The following is a 23,409-nucleotide window of genomic DNA, read 5'->3' as shown; positions in this document are numbered from 1 at the left end:
GACTTACAAAAGTTATTTGTGTTCACGTCTGAAGATGAGAACCCCAGAAGGCCGTATGACTTTAAACATCCAAGAGTGCGAACAAATTTGAAAGAAATGTGCCTGTCTGTTGCTGGTGTGAAAGCATGGAATTCTCCAAACAAAGACTTAAAAAGTTGCAAGAATATTTTTGAATTTAAAAAGAGTTACAAAAGAGAAAACTGGAATTATATCAAAGTGAATTTTGATTTATATTGGACGTGTCATTGTGAAAATGCTTAAAGGAAAATTAAAAAGTATGTTGGAGTTGTGTTAAAAAGCGGGCAGATGAATATAAGGATAGTATTCTTCCATCTGCTCCTTTCTGATAATGGAAATGTTTAAGAAACAAAAAAAACAATTAAAGTGTCAACTGTACATGGCTTGTATATACCGGTATGCATTTTCATGAAAGGAATAAAAATAGATGATGATGATGATGAACTCAAACAAAAAGCTTTTTCACAACATTTAATCAATGTTGGGTTCTGGCGTTGATGTGGCCGTTGAAATTTGGGTTAGGGTTATTTAGGAAAATATGGTCATTTCCCTTCCCTCCAGGTACTCCGGCTTCCTCCCACCGCCAAAGACACGCACCTGGGGATAGGTTGATTGGCAACACTAAAAGGGCCCTAGTGTGTGAATGTTGTCTGTCTATCTGTATAGGCCCTGTGATGAGGTGGCGACTTGTCCAGGATGTACTCTGCCTTCCGCCAGAATAGGCACCAGCGACCCCTGCCACCCCGAATGGGACAAGCGGTAGGAAATGGATGGATGGTCATTTCCCAACCAACAACGTGGATCTAACGTTAAAAGTTAAAGTTAAAAAGTACCACTGATAGTCACACACACACTAGGTGTGGTAAAATTATCCTCTGCATTTGACCCACCCCCATGTTCACCCCCTGGGAGGTGAGGGGAGCAGTGAGCAGCAGCGGTGGCCGCGCTCGGGAATCATTTTGGTGATTTAACCCCCAATTCCAACTCTTGATGTTGAGTGCCAAGTACGGAGGTAATGGGTCAAATTTTTAGAGGTTTTGGTAAGACTCGGCCAGGGTTTGAACTCACGACCTTCCAGTCTCAGGGCGGACACTCATCAATGTTATCCCAATTTTCAAATAAGGCTATTTTACAATATTGTTTCAAAGTCAGTTTTAAAGAACATGTATGTATAAGTAACGTTGTATCAATGTTTTTATAACAACAATGTGTCTTTAAAGCCTGTCCGCTTTGTGAGGCAAAAAAGGGCTTCTCCACACATCTTAAAATAGCTCTGCCAGCTATCCGTCAGTCAACTATAGACATGGGTGCTGTAAATCTGGTCAAGGTGTTTTTGTTTAGCTTTAAAAAACAACAAACTTTTTGATAATGCATATTGTGCAAAACTGCGATGAGGTGGTAACTTGTCCAGGGTGTACGCCGCCTTCCGCCCGATTGTAGCTGAGATAGGCACCAGCGCCCCCCGTGAGCCCAAAGGGAATAACCGGTAGTAAATATATGGATGGATGGATATTGTACAACAACCAACTACAGTAGTTTTATAAAGTAATGCAACAATAATATGCAACATTTACTTTGGAGAGTGGACTGCTACAGTATCTCCTTCCAGCTGCTTCCCAGTCAAACACCCAATCAGCAGCTTCTCCATATTTTCACGGCTAAATGTCCACCGTTTGGATATCATTTTATCACTCTTGGCTAGCCTTCGACGCAATCAGCTACAGTGTGGTGCGGACTAGCAGCGGCACCAAGTTGGGGACACATTCGGGTCCTGTTTTTGATTATTTATTTCTTTAATTCACTGAATAGCATCCACTTCTTCTCGTCATTGTCCTTCACACTCACTTTCTTTTCGAGGGTGTTGTTTTTTTTCGTTAGCGAAAGGTAACGTTGCTATTCAAATTTGGCTGTTATGTTAGCACTTTATCTAACATTATCATGCTTTTGCTGTTGTTATTATTATATTGTTATCTTCACTGAGTGATTATTCAACCTCATTCTGACTCTGGGCTAGTCCCATTTAAGGTAGCAATTAATCAAAAAGGACCTGTCCCACATCATCCCTTTAGACTTAGTTGTTCAAGTGGTGCTAAACAGTCTTTAATTAAACTCATTAACAACATTTAGGTTCTGTCACGGAAAAAGAGACTTCTGCTATTTATTTAACTGATTAATCACAACTGTAGCGAGAAATATATCAGATTGATATAAAGCGCTAAACAACCACCGCCATAAACAATCCATCAAATGACTAAGAAACGATTACCAAGGAAGATTAGATATGAAAGAACGCATTTGTTTTCATTGGTTGGAACCGAAACAAATCGTCATTTATGATCAACAGAGTGAACATGATGTATTTATTGGGAGTAGGCTGTTGTAGTGACGACTGTCTAAAATGGAAGTTATGACTAAAAAGCCAGTTTATCTGTCACAATGTAATACAATAACCCCCCGCATAAAATGCAAATATACCCCCTAGTGTCTATGAACATGATAGGAATCGAATTGGAGGCTTGGCAATTCAGTTTAAAATAGTCTGATATTTTGTTGCAGCTTTGAATACCTAACAGAAAATTAAAAGTAGTTTAGTCAATAGTTTGGAAAAAAAAAGAAAAAAGAACAAGAAATAAGTCATAGAAAAACTCACATGACTGCCGTATTTGTGACCCCAAGATGCAGGAACCTGCAGGAGAACGGAGAGCAGGTAAGATGAGTTTAATTTACTCAAAAAGAGAAGAGGAAGCAGTCCTCGCAGGTACTGGACCAGACATAAGTCAATTCTCCAGCACTGAGGAGTGCGAGAGGGACAGGCATGAATAGGAACATGCTGATTGGCTGCCAATCAACAGGTGAGGGGAAAAAACACAGTGCAGGAAGTGGAAACAATACAAGAGCACTGACAAGAAGTGAATAAAAAACAAGGAAACAAAAATGAAGTGACGGATTGTCACAGGCCCCCTCACACCCTCTCTCAGAACGTTGAAAGAGCCATATTGGACCAAAAAATGAAAGTCTTACATAAGTCTTAAAATGAAGGCAACACATGACAATCCCCCTTGTAGGGGTGTATCCCTTTATGGAGGATGCCTGTGCGTGACTTTGCTTAACGTGGGGAGATTGGTGCACAGAGAGTCACCACGCCATCCATAACGGAATGGGGTCAGGGTCCAGTGGCATGGAGTCCAAGACGACTGGGGACCCTTTTCTGCTGCAGCCTTCTTCCGCCATTAAGCCGTTGCGGTAGTTCTTAAATCTACCGTCTTCCGCCTGCTCCGCCATTGAGGTCTTCACCGTATCCCTGGCTAGGGGGCAGTCAGGTACTAGGCCTTTGCCAAGTGCCACCTGGGGTAACAGTAGTGAAGGGGTTAACCGCCTAGTGCCCCCGAGACCCCATAGAGAAGCCTCCACTGCCGGATGCACTTTAACGTCATGCCCAGGACACAAGTAAGTGTCTATATTATCCATAATAGCCTACTATCAAAATGACTATTGTGTTGCAGGCTGAAGCGAACATTCGTTGAAAGAAATGTTGAAATGTAATATTTATTCTACACATTTTTACAACTTTAGAAACCATTAGTAAATCAGAGGCTACTCAGAAGGTGAGATAACTTCTGGAAATTACTGGATTTTAATGGCCACAGGTAAAGATGTGTGTGTCCAAGTTAGATGAAACGACAGGCTGTCTTCTTCTACTGGATTTATTACAATCCTTGGCAAGCTAGGTAATGTTTGCTGTGGTCTGGAACAACATGGCACACAGCTATCTGAAATGCAGCCAATATCACATACAGATAATGTGTCATGACACATGCAAAACTAAATTATATACGAATAGGATAAAAGTAAAAGATAATACATGAGCTCAAATATACCTACAAATTAGGCCTAAAGATGCAATATGTATATACAGGTAGCCTAAATAGCATGTTAGCATTGATTATCTTGCAGTCATGCAGTGACCAAATATCAATCAATCAATCAATCAATCAATCAATCAATCAATGTTTATTTAAATAGCCCTAAATCACAAGTGTCTCATAGGGCTGCACAAACCACAACGACATCCTCGTTAGAGCCCATATAAGGGCAAGGAAAAACTCAAACCCAATGGGACGTCGGTGACAGTGACAATGACGACTATGAGAAACCTTGGACAGGACCGCATAATTGGGCAACCCAAATGCCGGATAAGCACTCTAGTAAATCAATAAATTAACAAAGCTCACCTTTGTGCATTCATGCACAGCATAAATGACACAATCGGACAAAGAAGAAGTAGAATATTTTACATGTAAACCAGGGGTGTCAAACTCATTTTGGATGGGGGGCCACATGGAGAAATGTGTTGTGTTGCTGGAGCCTATCTCAGCGGCTTCCAACTCATTGGTGTTAATTTTCAATCCATCAAGATAAATTACAGTATATTACTTATGTAGTCTGATAAGTTTCCTCAACTGATATACTAACATTACGTGGTTTATTTTGCACACATACACTATATTGCCAAAAGTATTTGGCCACCCATCCAAATGATCAGAATCAGGTGTCCTAATCACTCGGGCCGTCCACAGGTGTATAAAATCAACCACTTAGGCTTGAAGACTGTTTCTACAAACATTTGTGAAAGAATGGGCCGCTCTCAGGAGCTCAGTGATTTCCAGCGTGGAACTGTCATAGGTTGCCACCTGTGCAAAAAAAACTGTCGTAAAATTTCCTCGCTGTTCAATATGTCAAAGTCAACTGTTGGCTTTATTATAAGAAAATGGAAGAGTTTGGGAACAACAGCAACTCAGCCATGAAGTGGTAGGCCACGTAAACTGACAAAGAGGAGTCAGCGGATCTTCAAATTAGCCCACGTACAGTATGCACAGACCTTCATGGAATGGGTTTCCATGGCCGAGCAGCTGCATCTAAGCCATACATTACTAAGTCCAATGCAAACCGTCGGATGCTGTGGTGTAAAGCACGTCGCCACTGGACTCTAGAGCAGTGGAGACTTGTTCTCTAGACCAGTGGTTCTCAACCTTTTTTCAGTGACGTACCCCCTGAGAACATTTTTTTAATTCAAGTACCCCCTAATCAGAGCAAAGCCTTTTTGGTTGAAAAAAGAGATTAATAAGTAAAATACAGCACTATGTCATCAGTTTCTGATTTATTAAATTGTATAACAGTGAAAAATAATTTTACCAGCACTCTGCCTCCCGCTGTTGTCTGCATATTCTAACCGCGACGAACCATGTCCCCGACATCCACAATGAAATTATCTACCTGCTGCCACCTACTGATATGGAAGAGTATTATACGGTTACTCTGCCGAGCTCTAGACAGCACAGACACTCAACAACGGCACATTATTTGCGGATTATAATTACTGGTTTTCAAAAAATACTTTTATCCCAGCGAGGTGAAATTACATATTCTCCCACGGCACACCAGACTGTAGTTCAGTGTGCCACGGCACAGTGGTTGAAAATCACTCCACACGCTGTGAGTCTTTGCTGTCGTCCAGCATTCTGTTTTTGTTTTTGTTTTGCATAGCCATCCCGAAGCTTCAATGCCTTTTCATTGCGGCACTTGCCTTTTGCTTATTTTTGGTTTAAGCTTTAGACACATTTTTACCTTCAGTCTGCCTTCCGCTGTTGTCTGCATATTGTGATCACAACAAACCATGTTCCCGACATCCACAAAGTAATCATGTACCTGCTGCCACCTACTGATATGGAAGAGTATTACACGGTTACTTTGCCGAGCTCTAGACAGCAGCGACACTCAACAACGGCACATTATTTGCGGATTATAACTACTGGTTTTCAAAGAATACTTTTATCCCAGTGAGATGAAATTACACCAGACTGTATTTCAGTGTGCCGCGGCACAGTGGTTGAAAAACACTGCACTAAAGAGCCGCGGTTTGCTGACCCCCTGCAATAAGCAACCTTAAGCAACCTCTATCAATAGAATAGCTCGGTTGGTAGAGAGGTCGTGCCAGCAACTCGAGGGTTCCTGGTTTTATTCCCGCTTAGGCCATCCTAGTCCCTGCCGTTGTGTCCTTGGGCAAGACACTTTTCCCACCTGCTCGCAGTGCCACCCACACTGGTTTAAATGTAACTTAGATATTGGGTTTCAGTCACTAGAGAAAAGCGCTATATAAATATAAATTCACTTCACTTAAATCTTTGCCAGGGCCAGTGTGTCGTCCTCTGTGCAGGCATTATTATCTCTTTAAGGTGCAAGATTGCTGACACAGCTTATGCAGTCAGTGGGGTGTGCAGATGTCCCTGATGAGGCATTGGATGGCACGCGCGGAACTGAAGACACGGGTGGGTAGGGGGCTCCCACGATGCACGGTATGCAAATTATGTGCAATGTTCTATAGCAGGTGTAGGGAACCTATGGCTCTTGAGCCAGATGTGGCTCTTTTGATGACTGCATCCGGCTCTCAGATAAATCTTGGCTGACATTACTTATCATGAATAATTCCACTGGTAATCACTGAGTTAAAAATAACATTCAAAATATTAAATGGGTTGTACTTGTATAGCGCTTTTCTACCTTCAAGGTACTCAAAGCACTTCGACACTACTTCCACATTTACCCATTCACACACACATTCACACACTGATGGAGGGAGCTGCCATGCAAGGCGCCAACCATCACCCATCAGGAGCAAGGGTGAAGTGTCTTGCTCAGGACACAACGGACGTGACGAGGTTGGTTCTAGGTGGGATTTGAACCAGTGACTCTCGGGTTGCGCACGGCCACTCTCCCAATGCGCCACGCCGTCCCCTAAACATTCTCATTAAACATTCTCATGTATTTTAATCCATCCATCCGTTTTCTACCTCACCTGTTCAAGAAGTCGCATTAATAGTAAGAAGCATTATATTTATCATCGGTGAAATTCCGAATAACAATGTTGTTAAAAATGTAATTTCTGTTTGTGTGTCTTTGTTTTGCATTTACTTCCCATCAGTGCTCTTATTTTGTTTTCCATTTCCTGCTTGTCCCGCTGAGGGCTGTGTTTTTTTCCCCCTCACCTGCTGTTGATTGGCAGCCAGTCCACACCTGCTGCCAATCATTATTATGCTTGTCTTGCGCGCTCCTCAGGTCTCAAAGATTGACTATTGTTTACAACTGTACATGCAAGACTCATGCTTCATTCTCCTCTGTTGATGATTGTGGAGAGGGGCGTGTTCCGCGCGTCCCCCGCGGGCGGGGTATGTGCAGGGGCCGGCCATGAAGCAGCCAACAGGTGAGTGGATACCTCAGCTGGAACGAGTTATCTAATCACCTGTTCCCTTTATTAGCAGCGCTGGAGACCATGAAGAGAGAGAGGCATGAGGACGCAGGACAGAGGCACAGAGACGAACAAGAGACAGCTGAAAAGCTGGACAGACGGACAATTGTGTAAAGTAAAAGATGTACTGAAGACTGTGTCAAACCTGAGAAGCTGAACAGACGGACAATTGTGTAAAGTAAAAGATGTATTAAATACTGTGTCAAACCTGTATCCTGAGCTGTGTGATACTGTGGTCAGAAGAAACCGGGCGAGACGCAGGAAACGTCCACAATGATGTTAAAAGCATCTTCGCTCTCCAGGTTCCTGCATCTTGGGGTCGCTACTACTGCTGCCATGCGAGTATGTGACATATTTTACTCTATAAATGTTGGTCTTATTTAAAAAATGCAGACATTTACCGTATTTTGGAGTATAAGACGCACTGGAGTATAAGTCACACTTTTGGGGGAAATTTATTTGATAAAACCCAACACTAAGAATAGACATTTGAAAGGCAATTTAAAATAAATAAAGAATAGTGAACAACAGGCTGAATAAGTGTACGTTATATGACGCATAAATAACCAACTGAGAAGGTGCCTGGTATGTTAACGTAACATATTATGGTAAGAGTCATTCAAATAACTATAACATATAGAACATGCTATACGTTTACCAAACAATCTGTCACTCCTAATCGATAAATCTCATGAAATCTTATACGTCTAGTCTCTTACGTGAATGAGCTAAATAATATTATTTGATATTTTTATGTGTTAATCATTTCGCACGTAAGTCGGTCCTGAGTATAAGTAGCACCCCAGGACAAACTATGAAAAAAACTGTGACTTATAGTCCGAAAAATACGGTAGTTGTATTCAATGTTAAAAAATATTATATGGCTCTCACGGAATTACAAACCCCATTTCCATGAGTTGGGAAATGGTGTTAGGTGTAAATATAAACGAAATACAATGATTTGCAAATAATTTTCAACCCATATTCAGTTGAATATGCTACAAAGACAACATATTTGATGTTCAAACTGATAAAAAATATTTTTTTTTGCAAATAATCATTAACTTTAGAACTTGATGCCAGCAACACGTGACAAAGAAGTTGGGAAAGGTGGCAATGAATACTGATTAAGTTGAGGAATGCTCATCAAACACTTATTTGGAACATCCCGCAGGTGTGCAGGCTAATTGGGAACAGGTGGGTGCCATGATTGGGTATAAAAGCAGCTTCCATGAAATGTTAAGTAATTCACAAGAAAGGATGGGGCGAGTGTCACCAATTTGTAAGCAAATTGTCAAACAGTTTTAGAACAACATTTCTCAATGAGCTATTGCAAGGAATTTAGGGATTTTACCAGCTACGGTCCGTAAAATCATCAAAAAGTTCAGAGAACCTGGAGAAACCACTGCTTGTAAGCGATGATATTACGGACCTTTGATCCCTCAGGCGGTTCTGCATCAAACACTCATATCAGTGTGTAAAGGATATCACCACATTGGCTCAGGAACTCTTTATAAATCCACTGTCAGTAACTACAATTGGTCGCTACATGTGCAAGTGCAAGTTAAAACTCTACTATGCAAAGCGAAAGACATTTATTAACAACACCAAGGAACGCCGCCGGCTTGGCTGGGCCCGAGCTCATCTAAGATGGACTGATGCAAAGCGGAAAAGTGTTCTGTGGTCTGACGAGTCCACATTTCAAATTATATTTGGAAAGTGTGGACGTGGTGTCCTCCGAAACAAAGAGGAAAATAACCATCCGGATTGTTATAGGCGCAAAGTTCAAAAGCCAGCATCTGTGATGGTATGGGGGTGTATTGGTGCCCAAGGCAGGGGTAACTTACACATCTGTGAAGGCACCATTAATGCTAAATGGTCCATACAGGTTTTGGAGCAACATATGCTGTCATCCAAGCAACTTTATCATGGACGCCCCTGCTTATTTCAGCAAAACAATGCCACGCCACGTGTTACAACAGCATGGCTTCATAGTAAAAGAGTGCGGGTACTTTCCTGGCCCGCCTGCAGTCCAGACCTGTGTCCCATCAAAAATGTGTGGCGCATTATGAAGCGTAAAATACTACAAGACCCCAGACTGTTGAACAACTTAAGCTGTACATCAAGAAAGAATGGTAAAGAATTCCTTCTTTTAAAGCTTCAACAATTAGTTTTCTCAGTTCCCAAACGTTTATTGAGTGTTGTTAAAAGAAAAGGTGATGTAACACAGGCGTGAACATGCCCTTTCCCAACTACTTTGGCACGTGTTGCAGCCATGAAATTCTAAGTTATTTATTATTTGCAAAAAAATAAAAATAAAGTTAATGAGTTTGAACATCACATATGTTGTCTTTGTAGTGCATTCAACTGAATATGGGTTGAAAAGGATTTGCAAATAATTGTATTCAGTTTATATTTACATCTAACACAATTTCCCAACTCATATGGAAACGGGGTTTGGACATTTTTTAAATATTTGGCTTAAATGGCTCTCTCAGATAAAAAAGGTTCCCGACCCCTGATCTAGAGTGTGTGTGTGTGTGTGTGTGTGTGTGTGTGTGTGTGTGTGTGTGTGTGTGTGTGTGTGTGTGTGTCTGTGTGTGTGTGTGTGTTCGTGTGGACGGTTCGGGGCCGGGTCCCGTCGGTAGATGGCGGTAACCCAAGAAGCTGATCCACGGAGCAGGGAGGAGGGTGTGGAGCGGGAGGAGGGTCTGTCGGCCACTCGGTCTCAGTTTGCAGCACTCACGTCGGAAGGCGGAGGAGCTGAAGCACTGTGAAGGACACCGGGAGGAGGACCAAAAGAAGAAGAAAAAGAAGAAGAAGAAGAAGCTCAAAAGGGAGGGAAAAAAACTCTACGGCTAGTCCGCAGACGCCAAAACACGCAGCATGGAGGACAAATCCAACTCGTTCTCCGGCAGCAAGGAGGAGAAGGCGGACGGGAATAACGTCTTCCAGAGGCAGGACTCGGTGCAGAAAAACAGCACCGGCAGCCAGAACACGAAGGAGCACGGCAACTCCGTCAGCTTCAAGGGGGAGCGGGAGGAGGCCATGGTGGGCTTCGACGACCTGGAGGGGGCGGCCAGGCAGCACGGGTTCATGCAGCGGCAATTCGGGGCCATGATGCAGCCCGGAGTCAATAAGTTCTCCCTGCGGATGTTCGGCAGCCAGAAAGCGGTGGAAAAGGAGCAGGAGAGGGTCCAGACGGCAGGATACTGGATCATTCACCCCTACAGCGACTTTAGGTAAGACACGAACACCTTTCTTCTTTCCACGCACCCCACGAACATGTTTATTAACACGCTGTGGGTGTTTCATTGCGGGTTGGCAAAAAGCACGGATGTCCTTGCATGGCGGGGCGGGGAGAAAAATGGGGCACCGCTGGGTTTGTTTTTTGCAGGTTGCGACATATTGCAGGCGTCCCTAACCTGTGCACCGGTGCCAATGCACCATCATGACTGTAAACATCGCTGCTGCAGGCGGCGGGGAAATGACGGATGGAGGGGCTAGGGGGGAGGCGGGGGGGAGCATTTTGTGCAGACACTCTCAGGTTTTTTTTTGTTCTTCAATGATGTCATTTTTGACGCTCCAATGTGAAGGAATGTGCCCACAGAAAGGGAAAGGTGCACAGGTGCACGCAGGCACAACCAGTCGGCCACACGGTGCCCGCTTCACGGTCTGCTCCACCCCGATGAAATGCATGCCCAGCCCGGGCTTGCCTCGGCGCCGTGGGCGTGAAAAACGTGTGTGTGTGTGTGTGTGTGTGTGTGTGTGTGGCAGGACATGCCTGCTCCTGTCTCAGGGAGCTGTCCATGGTCCTCAAGTCGCACGCATGCTCGAGTTGTACGGTTGTGAACCAAATGATTCAACCCCCACACAATTTTAGTGTTTTAGCAAGTTGGACATTTATTCCGTATTTAGTTTATAGTCATATCAAACAAAAATGTGTCAAATAGACAATCCATCCATCCATTTCCTACCGCTTATTCCCTTTCGGGGTCGCAGGGGGCGCTGGCGGCTATCTCAGCTACAATCGGGCGGAAGGCGGTGTACACCCTGGACAAGTCGCCATCTCATCGCAGGGCCAACACAGATAGACGGACAACATTCACACTCACATTCACACTCTAGGGTCAATTTAGTGTTGCCAATCAACCTATCCCCAGGTGCATGTCTTTGGAGGTGGGAGGAAGCCGGAGTACCCGGAGGGAACCCACGCATTCACGGGGAGAACATGCAAACTCCACACAGAAAGATCCCGAGCCTGGTATTGAACCCAAGACTGCAGGACCTTCGTGTTGTGAGGCAGACGCACTAACCCCTCTCCCACCGCGAAGCCCCCAAGCCAGTTGTAACACTGTATTTTACAAAATACCCAAAAAAGGACATTTTTCTTAATTTGTCATTGACAAAATTATTTAACCCCTAGTTACATGCATCTTTAGTACTTAGTACAGGGGTAGGGAACCTATGGCTCTAGAGCCAGATGTGGCCCTTTTGATGACTGCATCTGGCTCTCAAGATAAATCTTAGCTGACATTGCTTAACACGATAAGTAATGAATAATTCATCCAAAGCCCTCGACGCAAATCCTTCAGGGGTGATGGACGGCTGGGCAGTGCCTGAAGAGCTGCAGCCCGCCACCGTAGCCCCCACTCCCTCCCCTGTGTTGCAAGTCTGGAGTTGTATGTTGTGATACGTATATATGCTTTGCTCTTGAGTTTTTTTCTCATAGCTGTTCTGTGACCGTAAACACTGTTTGTTTGTCTAATCAAATCCATCAGTCAATCAACAAAGTTTTGATGTACTTGGGCAATAACAATACCTACCTACCAACCTAATTACGCTGGTAATCACAGTGTCAAAATATGTTCAAGAAGTCACATTCATGGTAGGAAGTATTTTATTTAATTGTGGTTAGCTTCAGAATAACAATGTTATTAAAAATAAAAAGAGACCTACAATACTCTAAAAATGTTGGTCTTACTAAAAAAAATGCAGACATTTAGTTATATTCAGTGTTAAAAAATATGATATCGCTCTCACAGAAATACATTTTAAAATATTTCGCTTTCATGGCTCTCTCAGTCAAAAAGGTTCCCGACCCCTGACTTAGTAGAACACCCTTTGGCAGTAATTACATCCTTCAAACGTGATACATACACACAAGCTTCTTGCAACGATCTACAGGTATTTTAGCCCATTCCTCTTGGACAAAGGCCTCCAGTTCATTCATATTCTTGGGCTTGCGTGCTGCAACTGATTTTTGGCATACTGGAGTCTATTTTCCTTGTGCCTGGTAGTCAGAAGTGGGGTGCGCCTGGGAGTTCTGGCATGGAGGCCTTCATCTCGTAGTGCGCGCCTTATTGTGTGGGATGAAACCTGCGTTCCCCCCTCTCCAATGCCCTGTTGTAGTTCGCAGGGGTTTTTCACCACTGTACGCTTCAAATACCGGACAGCAGCTGCACACAGCATCCTTTCTCTACCACGCCCAGGTAGTGTTTCCACTGTGCCTTTAGTTTTAAATTATGCTCCCAACTGTGTCTCTTGGAATGTGTAATGTCTTTGCTATTTTCTTATATCCATATATTTTCTTATGAAGAGAATTTACCTCCTCTCTTGACTTCTTTGACCACTCCCTGGACTTCACCATGTTGCAAATACACCATTGACCATCTGCAAGTAGCTGAGCGTCACAGTCTTTTTCAATCAGTTTAATTGTTGCCCCTTATGGTTCTAATCACATCTACAGGTGTTTTCAACACCTGATTGAAAAGACCTTATTCAAATTGTGTTCTTAAGAGTTATGATCTTCAAGGGGTTGAATAATTTTGTCAATGAGATATTAAGATAAATGACACTGTTTGGTATGTTACAAAATATAATGTTGTAAATCAAGTTGCATTTGTCTATTTAATGCATCTTTATTTGATATGACTATAAACAAAATACGGAATACATGTCCAACTTGCTAAAACACCAAAATTGTGTGGGGGTTGATTAGTTTTGATCACAACTGTATGGGACAGTGGTTTTCAAGCTTTTTTCAGTGATCCACCCCCTGTGAAATTTTTTTAAATTCAAGTACCCCCTAATAAGAGGAAAGCATTTTTGGTTGAAAAAAAGAGATCAATAAGTAAAATACAGCACTGTCATCAGTTTCTGATTTATTAAATTGTATAAGAGTGCAGAATATTGCTCATTTGTAGTGATCTTTCTTGAACTATTTTGGAAAAAAAAAAGAAATAAAAATAACTAAAAATTGTTGAAAAATAAACAAGTGATTCAATTATAAATAAAGATTTCTACACATAGAAGTAATCATCAACTTAAAGGCCTTCTGAAACCCACTACTACCCACCACGCAGTCTGATAGTTTATATATCAATGATGAAATATTAACATTGCAACACATGCCAATACGGCCTTTTTACTTTACTAAATTACAATTTTAAATTTCCTGGGAGTTTCGTCTTGAAAACGTTGTGTAATGATAACGTGTACGCAAGACGTCCGGTGTTTTTAGGAAGTATGAGTACTGCACACACACACAGCTAAAAGTCGTCTGCTTTAACTGCATAATTACACAGTATTTTGGACATCTATGTTGCTGAATCTTTTGCAATTTGTCCAATTAATATTGGAGAAGTCAAAGTAGAAAGATGGAGTTGGGAAGCTTTATCCTTTAGCCACACAAACACACAGTGATTCCTTATTTAAAATTCCTGGAGGTGAAACTTTACTATGGATCAGAGTACGGTCAAGCCAACATGAAACACGACGGAATGTCAACCAGCAGGTTTCGGTGAGAAAAGTGTGGTTAAAAAGTCGCTTCTTACTGGAGAAAAGCTGAGCTTGTGCCGTCCATAAAGCTGCCGTCGACTTTCCCTGAGACACTGCGCGTCAAGACACCCGTGGAGACACCCCTCCGACTATCAGGTAATATTAAACTCACTAAAACACTAGCAACACAATAGAAAGATAAGGGATTTCCCTGAATTATCCTAGTAAATGTGTCTAAAAATATCTGAATCCGTCCCAATGCAATCACGTATTTTTTTTTTTTTCTAGTCCGTCGCTGTCAATATCCTCGAACACGAATCTTTCATCCTCGCTCAAATTAATGGGGAAATTGTCGTTTTCTCGGTCCGAATAGCACTTTTTGTTGGAGGCTCCCATTAAAATCAATGTGAATATGTGAGGAGCCATCACATTTGTGACGTCATCGTCTGCGACTTCCGGTAGAGGCAGGGCTTTTCTCTTAGCACCTAAAGTTGCGAACTTTATCATGGATGTTCTCTACAAAATCCTTTCAGCAAAAATATGTTAATATCACAAAATGATCAAGTATGACACATAGAATGGACCTGCTATCCCCGTTTAAATAAGAAAATCTCTTTTCAGTAGGTCTTTAAAGTGCCCTCGTTGGGGATTATAATAGAGATCCATTTGGATTCATGAACTTAATTCTAAACCGGTTCTTCACAAAAAAGAAATCTTTAACATCAATATTTATGGAACATATCCACAAAAAAAATCCAGCAGTCAACACTGAATATTGCATTGTTGCATTTCTTTTCACAGTTTATGAACTTACATTCGTATTTTGTTAAAGTATTATTCAATACATATATTTATAAATGATTTTTGAATTGTTGCTATTTTTAGAATATTAAAAAAAAAAATCTCACGTACCCCTTGGCATACCTTCAAGTACCCCCTGGGGTACGCGTACCCCTATTTGAGAACCAGTAGTATGGGATGCAGGAGCCCATCCATCCATCCATTTCCTACCGCTTTTCCCTTTGGGGCCATGGGGGGCGCTGGTGGCTATCTCAGCTACAATCGGGCGGAACGCGGTGTAGACCCTGGACAAGTTGCCACCTCATCGCAGGGCCAACACAGATAGACAGACAACTTTCACACTCACATTCACACGAATGCAGGAGCCATTTTCCTATTTTTAGCTGCAGGACCTTGGCCTCACAATACGAAGGTCCTGCAGTCCTGGGTTCATATCCAGGCTCGGGATCTTTCTGTGTGGAGTTTGCATGTTCTCCCCGTGAATGCGTGGGTTCCCTCCGGGTACTCCGGCTTCCTCCCACTTCCAAAGACATGCACCTGGGGATAGGTTGATTGGCAACACTAAATGGTCCCTAGTGTGTGAATGTGAGTGTGAATGTTGTCTGTCTATCTGTGTTGGCCCTGCGATGAGGTGGCGACTTGTCCAGGGTGTACCCCGCCTTCCGCCCGATTGTAGCTGAGATAGGCGCCAGCGCCCCCCGCGACCCCGAAAGGGAATAAGCGGTAGGAAATGGATGGATGGATGGAGTTTTAGGGACAAGCGGTAGGAAATGGATGGGATGGAGTATGCTAAAACAGATGCAACGTGGGTATGCTAATTAAGCTAAGACGTTTCCATATGAATCATGGGACAGAAATACTTGTATTCATAGGAAGGTAATTATTATTCTGTGGCTGTAAATTGTTTGCTTGTTTTCCTATTGATGCTTTTATTTTTTTCTGTATTGTGTAGTTATAATTATATGCTTTAACTTGTAATTGTATTAAGTTTGTGGACCACAGGAAGACTAGTGGGTTGTTGTGGCAACAAGCTATTGGGGATCCTTAATAAAAATCCAATCAAATCAAATCAAATAGGATCAGGGCTGATATTGGCCTCTTTTTAACTCAAACTGCACTTTTAGGTGGGATTTTGCCTCCAATGCTGAAGTGAAATGCAGACAGAATTTAGTATGAATGTAAGAATAGTGTGCATGTTGAAATGAGTTGAATGTCGAAGAGTCAGCATTTTCAGGAAAAACGGAATTTGGTTTAGAACGTGGGAAAGTTTTAGTTTGAATGAGTGGAATGTAAAGTGAATTATATTTATATAGCGCTTTTCTCTAGTGACTCAAAGCCCTTTACATAGTGAAACCCAATATCTAAGTTATATTTAAATCAGTGTGGGTGGAACTGGGAGCAGGTGGGTAAAGTGTCTTGCCCAAGGACACAACGGCAGTGAAAAGGATGACGGAAGCGGGGATCGAACCTGGAATCCTCAAGTTGGTGGCACAGCCACTCTACCAACCGAGCTATACCGGCCCATGTGTTGATGTTGGGATGGTTTGAATAGGTTGAAAAATGTGCGAATCGTGGAAAGTTTGAAAAATGGACAGCTAATTTTAAATGGGGAAAAATGTCCCTGAAAACTGGGAATTGTTGGAAATCCGGGAATTAAAAAAAAAAATTGTTGAAGAAGACCACACAATTTTGAACAGGCCGAATATTATGAAGTTGGAATTGGATGAAACTTTGAAAAAAAATTTTCAGAGGGGTCTTTTATGGACTTTTGGGAATTTTGGGAAATGCGGGAATTTGTGGGAAAATGTTAAAATACTTGCATGTTCTGAATGAGTTGAAATCGTTGGTGTTGGCAATTTTTTAAAATCTGTCGAGAAATGTTAAAGTATTAACATTTTTTAATTGAGAAATGGTATTAAGAAATTTCAGGAATTTTGGGAAAACCAGGAATTTTTCCAGTTTTGAAAATCAACTTTGTTTTTTGTCCTTATTAAGAGGAATGTTTGGATGGTGGAACGGTTGAAGTGGGTTGAAAAATGTGGAAGGAGTAGTCGCTAGCAAAAAGGGTCAAAAAAGGGTTGGAAAAAAAGGGAATTCTGGGAATTCCTGGATTGTTTTTAACTTGTAAAAATTATATTTTGTATTTCCAGGATGAGTGGAATGTGTTGAAGGTGGAATGGTTTAAATCGGTTGAAAAATGTGGGAATGGGGGAATTTTGAAAAATGGCCAATTCATTTTGAATGGGAAAAATGTCCCTGAAAACTGGGAATTGTTGGAAATCCGCAATTTTTTTTACTGTGTTGAAGAAGAGCACACAATTTTAAAAGGACTGAATATTTTGATGTTAGAACCATTTGAATCGGATTAAAGTTTTAAAAATGTCCCATTCGTTTCAATGGGAATTTCATGGAAATTTGGGAATTTCGGGAAAAGTGGAAATTTTTTGGAAAATGTTAAAAGACTTGCATGTTCTGAATGAGTTGGAATCATTGGTGTTGGATTTTTTCAAATTTGTCATGAAATGTTGAAGTATTTATATTTTTAATTGAGAAATTGTATTAATAAATTCCAGGAATTTCGGGAAAGCCAGGAATTTTTTGCCAGAAAAAAGGGTCAAAACAGGCAATTCTGGGAATTCCTGGAATTTTTTTAACTTGGAAAAATTATAGCTATATTTTCCAGGAAGAGTGGAATGTGTAGAAGGTGGAATGGTCTGAATCGGTTGAAAAATGTGGAAATGGTGGAATTTTGAAAAATGGCCACTTCATTTTGAATGGGGAAAATGTCCCTGAAAACTAGGAATTGTTGGAAATCCGTGAATCATTTTTAAATTGTTGAAGAAGAGCACACAATATTGAACACACTGAATATTTTGAAGTTGGAACCGTTTGAATCGGATGAAAGTTTTAAAAATGTCCCATTCGTTTCAATGAGAATTTCATGGAAATTTGGGAATTTCGGGAAAAGCGGTAATTTTTTGGAAAATGTTAAAAGACTTGCATGTTCTGAATGAGTTGAAATCGTTGGTGTTGGATTTTTTTCAAATCTGTTGACCTATTAGCATTTTAATTGAGAAATATTATCAAGAAATTCTTGGAATTTCGGGAAAATCAAGATTTTTTTGCCCAAAAAAAGGGTTGAAAAAGGGAATTCCTGTAATTTCTTTTAACTTGGAAAATTAAGAGTTTGCAGTGTTTCCCACAGGTCAGGCATCTATTTGCGGTTGTGTGGTCGGGCGGCGGGGTTGGGTGGGGGAGAGGCAGCAGCTGCGGCGATGACCAAAAAAAAGCGGAGTTGGAATATAATTACAACACTTTATGTACTTATTTATATACATATTTACATAATATTTACATATTTATATAAAATGTAACAACAAACTCCATTCACAGACAGAGTCCCATTGCTTTTATGAGCGGTCGAGCAAGTCAAAAGCCGAAAGAAAAATAAAAAATAAAAAAAATAATTTTTTAATTTTTTTTATTTTTTATTTTATTTTTTATTTGTGGCGTCCGTAATTCTTTCGTGGCGGGCCGCCACAACTATATGAATGTGTGGGAAACCCTGGTTTGAATTTCCATGATGAGTGTAATGTGTTGAAGGTGGAATTGTTTGAATCGGTTGAAAAATGTGGAAATGCTGGAAGTTGGAAAAATGGCCAATTCATTTTGAATGGGGAACATGTCCCTGAAAACTGGGAATTGTTGTAAATCCAGGATTTTTTTTTAAATTGTTGAATACGGGCACACAATTTTGAACGGACGGAATATTTTGAAGTTGGAACCGTTTGAATCGGATGAAACTTTGAAAAATGTCCCATTCGTTTCAATGGGAATTTCATGGAAATTTGGGAATTTCGGGAAAAGCGGGATTTTTTGGTAAAATGTCAAAAGACTTGCATGTTCTGAATGAGTTGAAATCGTTGGTGTTGGGAATGTTTTGTAATATCTTGAGAAATGTTGAAGTATTAACATTTTAATGTTGAAATTGTATTAAGAAATTCCAGTAGTTTCGGAAAAAACAGGAATTTTTCCAGTTTAAAAATCAACTTTGTTTTTTGTCCTGATTAATAGGAATGTTTGGACGGTGAAACGGTTGAATTGGGTTGAAAAATGTGGAAGGAGTGGTTGGTAAAAAAAGGGTCAAAAAAGGGTTTTAAAAAAAGGGAATTCTGGGAATTCCTGGAATTTTTTTTTACTTGGAAAAATAATAGTTTGAATTTCCAGGATGAGTGTAATGTATTGAAAGTGGAATGGTTCGAATGGGTTGAAAAATCTGGAAATGGTGGAAAAAGTTACAAAAATGGCCAATTCATTTTGAATGGGAAAAATGTCACGGAAAACCTGGAATTCTGGGAGTTCTTGGAATTTTTGGAATTTGTCAAGGGAAAGCCCGCGATTCCTGAATAGGCTGAACAGTTTGAAATTGGAACTGCTTGAATTGGATGAAAAATGTGTAAGGCACAGCGTGCCAAAATCTGGAGAACACAAAGAAGAATTTTGGTGTAGAAAACCACCAGAGAGACAAGAACAAACATGTTTTTTTTAATGCGTTGTTACTTGTAAATAAAAGTAATCTTACAATGGAACCAATTGGAGCCATGACATCATTGCATTTATTCCAGGGGTGTCAAACTTATTTTAGATCGGTGGCCACATGGCGAAAAATCTACTCCCAAGTGGGCCGGACTGGTAAAATCACTGCACGATAACTTAAAAATAAAGACAACTTCAGATTGTTTTCTTTGTTTAAAAATAGAATTAAAAATAGAACAAGCACATTCTGAAAATGTACAAATCATAAAGTTTTTTTTTTTTTTTTTTACGCTTACATGTTGCGGTTAAAAGTACTCTACCCTTTTTTGTCGTCATTTATACTTTATAAATAAATGATGTGATAATGTCATCGGCCAACTCATTGGTGTTCATTCTCCATCTTTCTACTGTGACTTCTCCATTATTAATTTAAAAAAATGCAAAAGATTCAGCAACACAGATCTCCAAAATACTGTGTAATTATGCCGTTAAAGCAGACGATTTTTGGTGTGTGTGTGTGCGTAGCGCTCATACTTCCTAAAAACGCATGGCATTCTTGCGTGCACGTCATCATTACACGACGTTTCCAAGACGAAACTCCCGGGAAATTTAAAATTGTAATTTAGTAAACTAAAAAAGCCGTATTGGCATGTGTTGCAATGTTAATATTTCATCATTGATATATAAACTATCAGACTGCGTGGTCGGTAGTAGTGGGTTTCAGTAGGCCTTTAAACCCAATAAATAACATTCAAAAAGGCATCAAAAGTAGTCCATTTACATTTCATGACATTAATATTAGGGCTTCACGGTGGAAGAGGGGTTAGTGCGTCTGCCTCACAATATGAAAGTCCTGAGTAGTCCTGGGTTCAATCCCGGGCTCGGGATCTTTCTGTGTGGAGTTTGCATGTTCTCCCCGTGAATGTGTAGGTTCCCTCCGGGTACTCCGGCTTTCTCCCACTTCCAAAGACATGCACCTGGGGATAGGTTGATTGGTAACACTAAATGGTCCCTAGTGTGTGAATGTGAGTGTGAATGTTGTCTGTCGATCTGTGTTGGCTCTGCGATGAGGTGGCGACTTGTCGAGGGTGTACCCCGCCTTCCGCCCGATTGTAATTGAGATAGGCACCAGCACCCCCCGCGACCCCAAAGGGAATAAGCGGTAGAAAATGGATGATGGGTACATTACATATACATACTTCCCTATTCCTATTACACACATGCAGGAGTTGCATGAATTTCTGGAGGGTTCACGAATTTGAGTGCAAGCTGCAACCTATGAGCGCTGCTAGAAGCTGAGAGTTAAACAAAGTTTATTTCAAGTATCACTGGATAACTAGAAGAAAATTTGCTATACCACAATTCTACAATATGTTGTGAAAATATTTTATCGGGACTCGAAATGGCATTGGATTTGTGGCAAATAAATCAGGTTTGGAGGCCAAACATGTTGATCAGGACATCCCTAATAAAATATAATTGACTTTGTAGTATTAACGTATCAAGTTTTTTCATTACTGTTGGACTTGGGTCAAGTGGAAGATTGAACAAGATTGATTTAAAACTGGTTTACAGGTAAATGTTACAGCCATATTGCAAAAGCATCTATTAGTCAGTCAACAGCACACACAAGTGATGCTGGGGACCATTTCTGGGGGATATTGAGAATGCTGATTTGTTGGGTGATTTTCAAGGTATATTTTGGAAATGGGGACGTGTGGCTATGTTGTTTGTCTATCTGTGTTGGCTCTGCGATGAGGTGGCGACTTGTCCAGGGTGTACGCCGCCTTCCGCCGGAATACAGCTGAGATAGGCTCTAGCACCCCTGCGACCCCGAAAGGGACAAGCGGTAGAAAATGGATGGATGTGTGGTTAAAACATTCCTGTGATTGACGCCTTAAATCCTGTATTTTCTTCCTCCTATCGGGGACTATAACCTTTGTTTTGGTGAACTTGGATATTGCAGTAGTCATCAGCATGCACATGTAGGATTAACCTAAATCAAAAGAGCTGCTTGCAGGCGTCCTTGGAGTGGCAAGGGAAGGATCAAACACGTCAGAGTGGCCCCTTGAATGAAAACAATGAGCTGCATTACGTGTCTCCTTATGAAAATGTAGAGCAAAAGGGTATGTGTTCTATTATATTCTAATAATATTATTATATTCTAACATTAAATTACAATTTTTTTTTGTCATTCTTTTCAACATGTTGTTCTTACTGGTGTTTTAGAAGTATTCCTAAGGCCAATAAATATGTGCTGCAAGATACAAAGGGCTTCTAGGTCACCCTTTGGACACCCACACATGTTGTAAGGTAGCTCAAAAAGTGCACCTCATGTGGACTGTTTGTGTCTTCTATGGAAGATTATGTCATCAGAACTGTGTAGAAAAGTGGTTGTCAAAATTTGTTCTCCCACCAAGTACGACATCAGTAAACACTTGGCTTTCCCAGTACCACCATAATGACCAATATTAAATTATGGTTGCGTAGTAGGCCTAAGTAATTCATTAAAAACACGGCAGAGGTATGGTATATTTAACATTTTGTGGTATTTTAACATTACACACAGTTTAAACAGTAACAATGTGCTTGAATATTAAAAATAAAATATGTCACGTAGTTACAATATCTAATTAAGTGATTCTTTGGTGTACCACTAGATGGAGCCCATGTACCGCTAGTGGTACCATAATTTGAGAATTATGGTATAGAATATTATAGGACCCTTTCCACGCTTCCATATATGTATATATATATATATATATATATATATATATATATATATATATATATATATATATATAAATATATATATGTCTTGATTGGATTATCCAGAGAATAGTGCTTGATACCGTGGTAGAGCGCAATGTGTAGGTGTGGGAAAAATCACAAGACTACTTCATCTCTACAGAACTGTTTCATGAGGGGTTCCCTCAATCATCAGGGAACCCCTGATGAAACAGTTCTGTAGAGATGAAGTAGTCTTGTGATTTTTCCCACACCTATATATATATATATATATATATATATATCTATTATGGTTGTAAGGGTACATGTATTTGTATTGAACCGTTTCGGTCTGGGGGTTCCGGTTCGGTGCGGAGGAGTACCGAACGAGTTCCACACGAACATATGAAGTAGCCGCCTATGCTAAAGTCTTAACAAGCTGCTCCGCTCCGTTCTGCCTCTGTCTCCTGAACAGCACCCTGCATTGTCCCTCCCACACAACCATCTGATTGGTTACAACAGTAGCGATAACAAGCCAATCAGCAGTGCGTATTCAGAGCGCATCTAGTCAGCGCTTCAGCGTCAAGCAGATAGGCGTTTAGCAGGGGAGCAACGGACTCTCCCCAAGTTATACTAAACAATTCCAAGTCAACTACTTTCTAAACATCACTATGAGCCCGTTGACCTTCTAGAAACAAACTGCAGCTCAGTTCACTCGCAGTCCTGGCTTTAGGTGAAGGCTAGTTAGCTTTTAGCATAACGTTAGCTCATTTTGCGGTGTGTGCGTGTGTGTGTGTGTGTGTGTGTGTGTGTGTTACGGACAGTGTTGATTGAGGTGTGTTGAAGCAGCAAAAAAGGACATTATGTTAAAGGAAGAGTTTCTACATGAACTCCTATTGCTATTGTACTATTTTTCAGCTATAGTTACATTAATCATTAGTAATGCAGCAGCCTAGTTTTGAATGGCAGGGTCCATGCTATCAGATGTTGATACAAATATAACATTTACATGATAAAAAATCAACTACAGGCTTCCCAACTGCTGTAATGAATTAAGCATGATGAGTTGACTTGAAACTGTTTAATGTTACCATTTTTATATGTAGAAGAAAAGTTGTGTCATTGTATTTCATATAATCAACAACTTGAGGCAGTTTAATGTGGATTAACGTGGGCAGGATTATTATAGTGTTCCCAATGTTAAAAGGATCAAGCCATTGTTTACAAGTTTGCTACATAAATAA

General features: G+C 40.8%; 1 protein-coding gene across 1 annotated transcript in view; it reads left to right on the top strand.

Annotated features, from left to right (window-relative positions):
• The first annotated feature begins 10,030 nt into the window (after window positions 1-10,030).
• Window positions 10,031-23,409, top strand: part of LOC133536203 (potassium/sodium hyperpolarization-activated cyclic nucleotide-gated channel 1) — a 284,495-nt gene continuing 271,116 nt past the window's right edge. The window contains exon 1 of the mRNA XM_061876534.1: window positions 10,031-10,563. Coding sequence (XP_061732518.1) covers window positions 10,208-10,563 — 356 coding nt within the window. The 5' untranslated portion in view covers window positions 10,031-10,207. The remainder of the gene's footprint in view (window positions 10,564-23,409) is intronic.

The sequence above is a fragment of the Nerophis ophidion genome, linkage group LG17, assembly GCF_033978795.1.
Source record: "Nerophis ophidion isolate RoL-2023_Sa linkage group LG17, RoL_Noph_v1.0, whole genome shotgun sequence".
In the NCBI taxonomy this organism is placed as follows: Eukaryota; Metazoa; Chordata; class Actinopteri; order Syngnathiformes; family Syngnathidae; genus Nerophis; species Nerophis ophidion.
The sequence above is the reverse complement of the archived record's forward strand: the minus strand, read 5'-3'. Positions and strand labels throughout refer to the sequence as shown.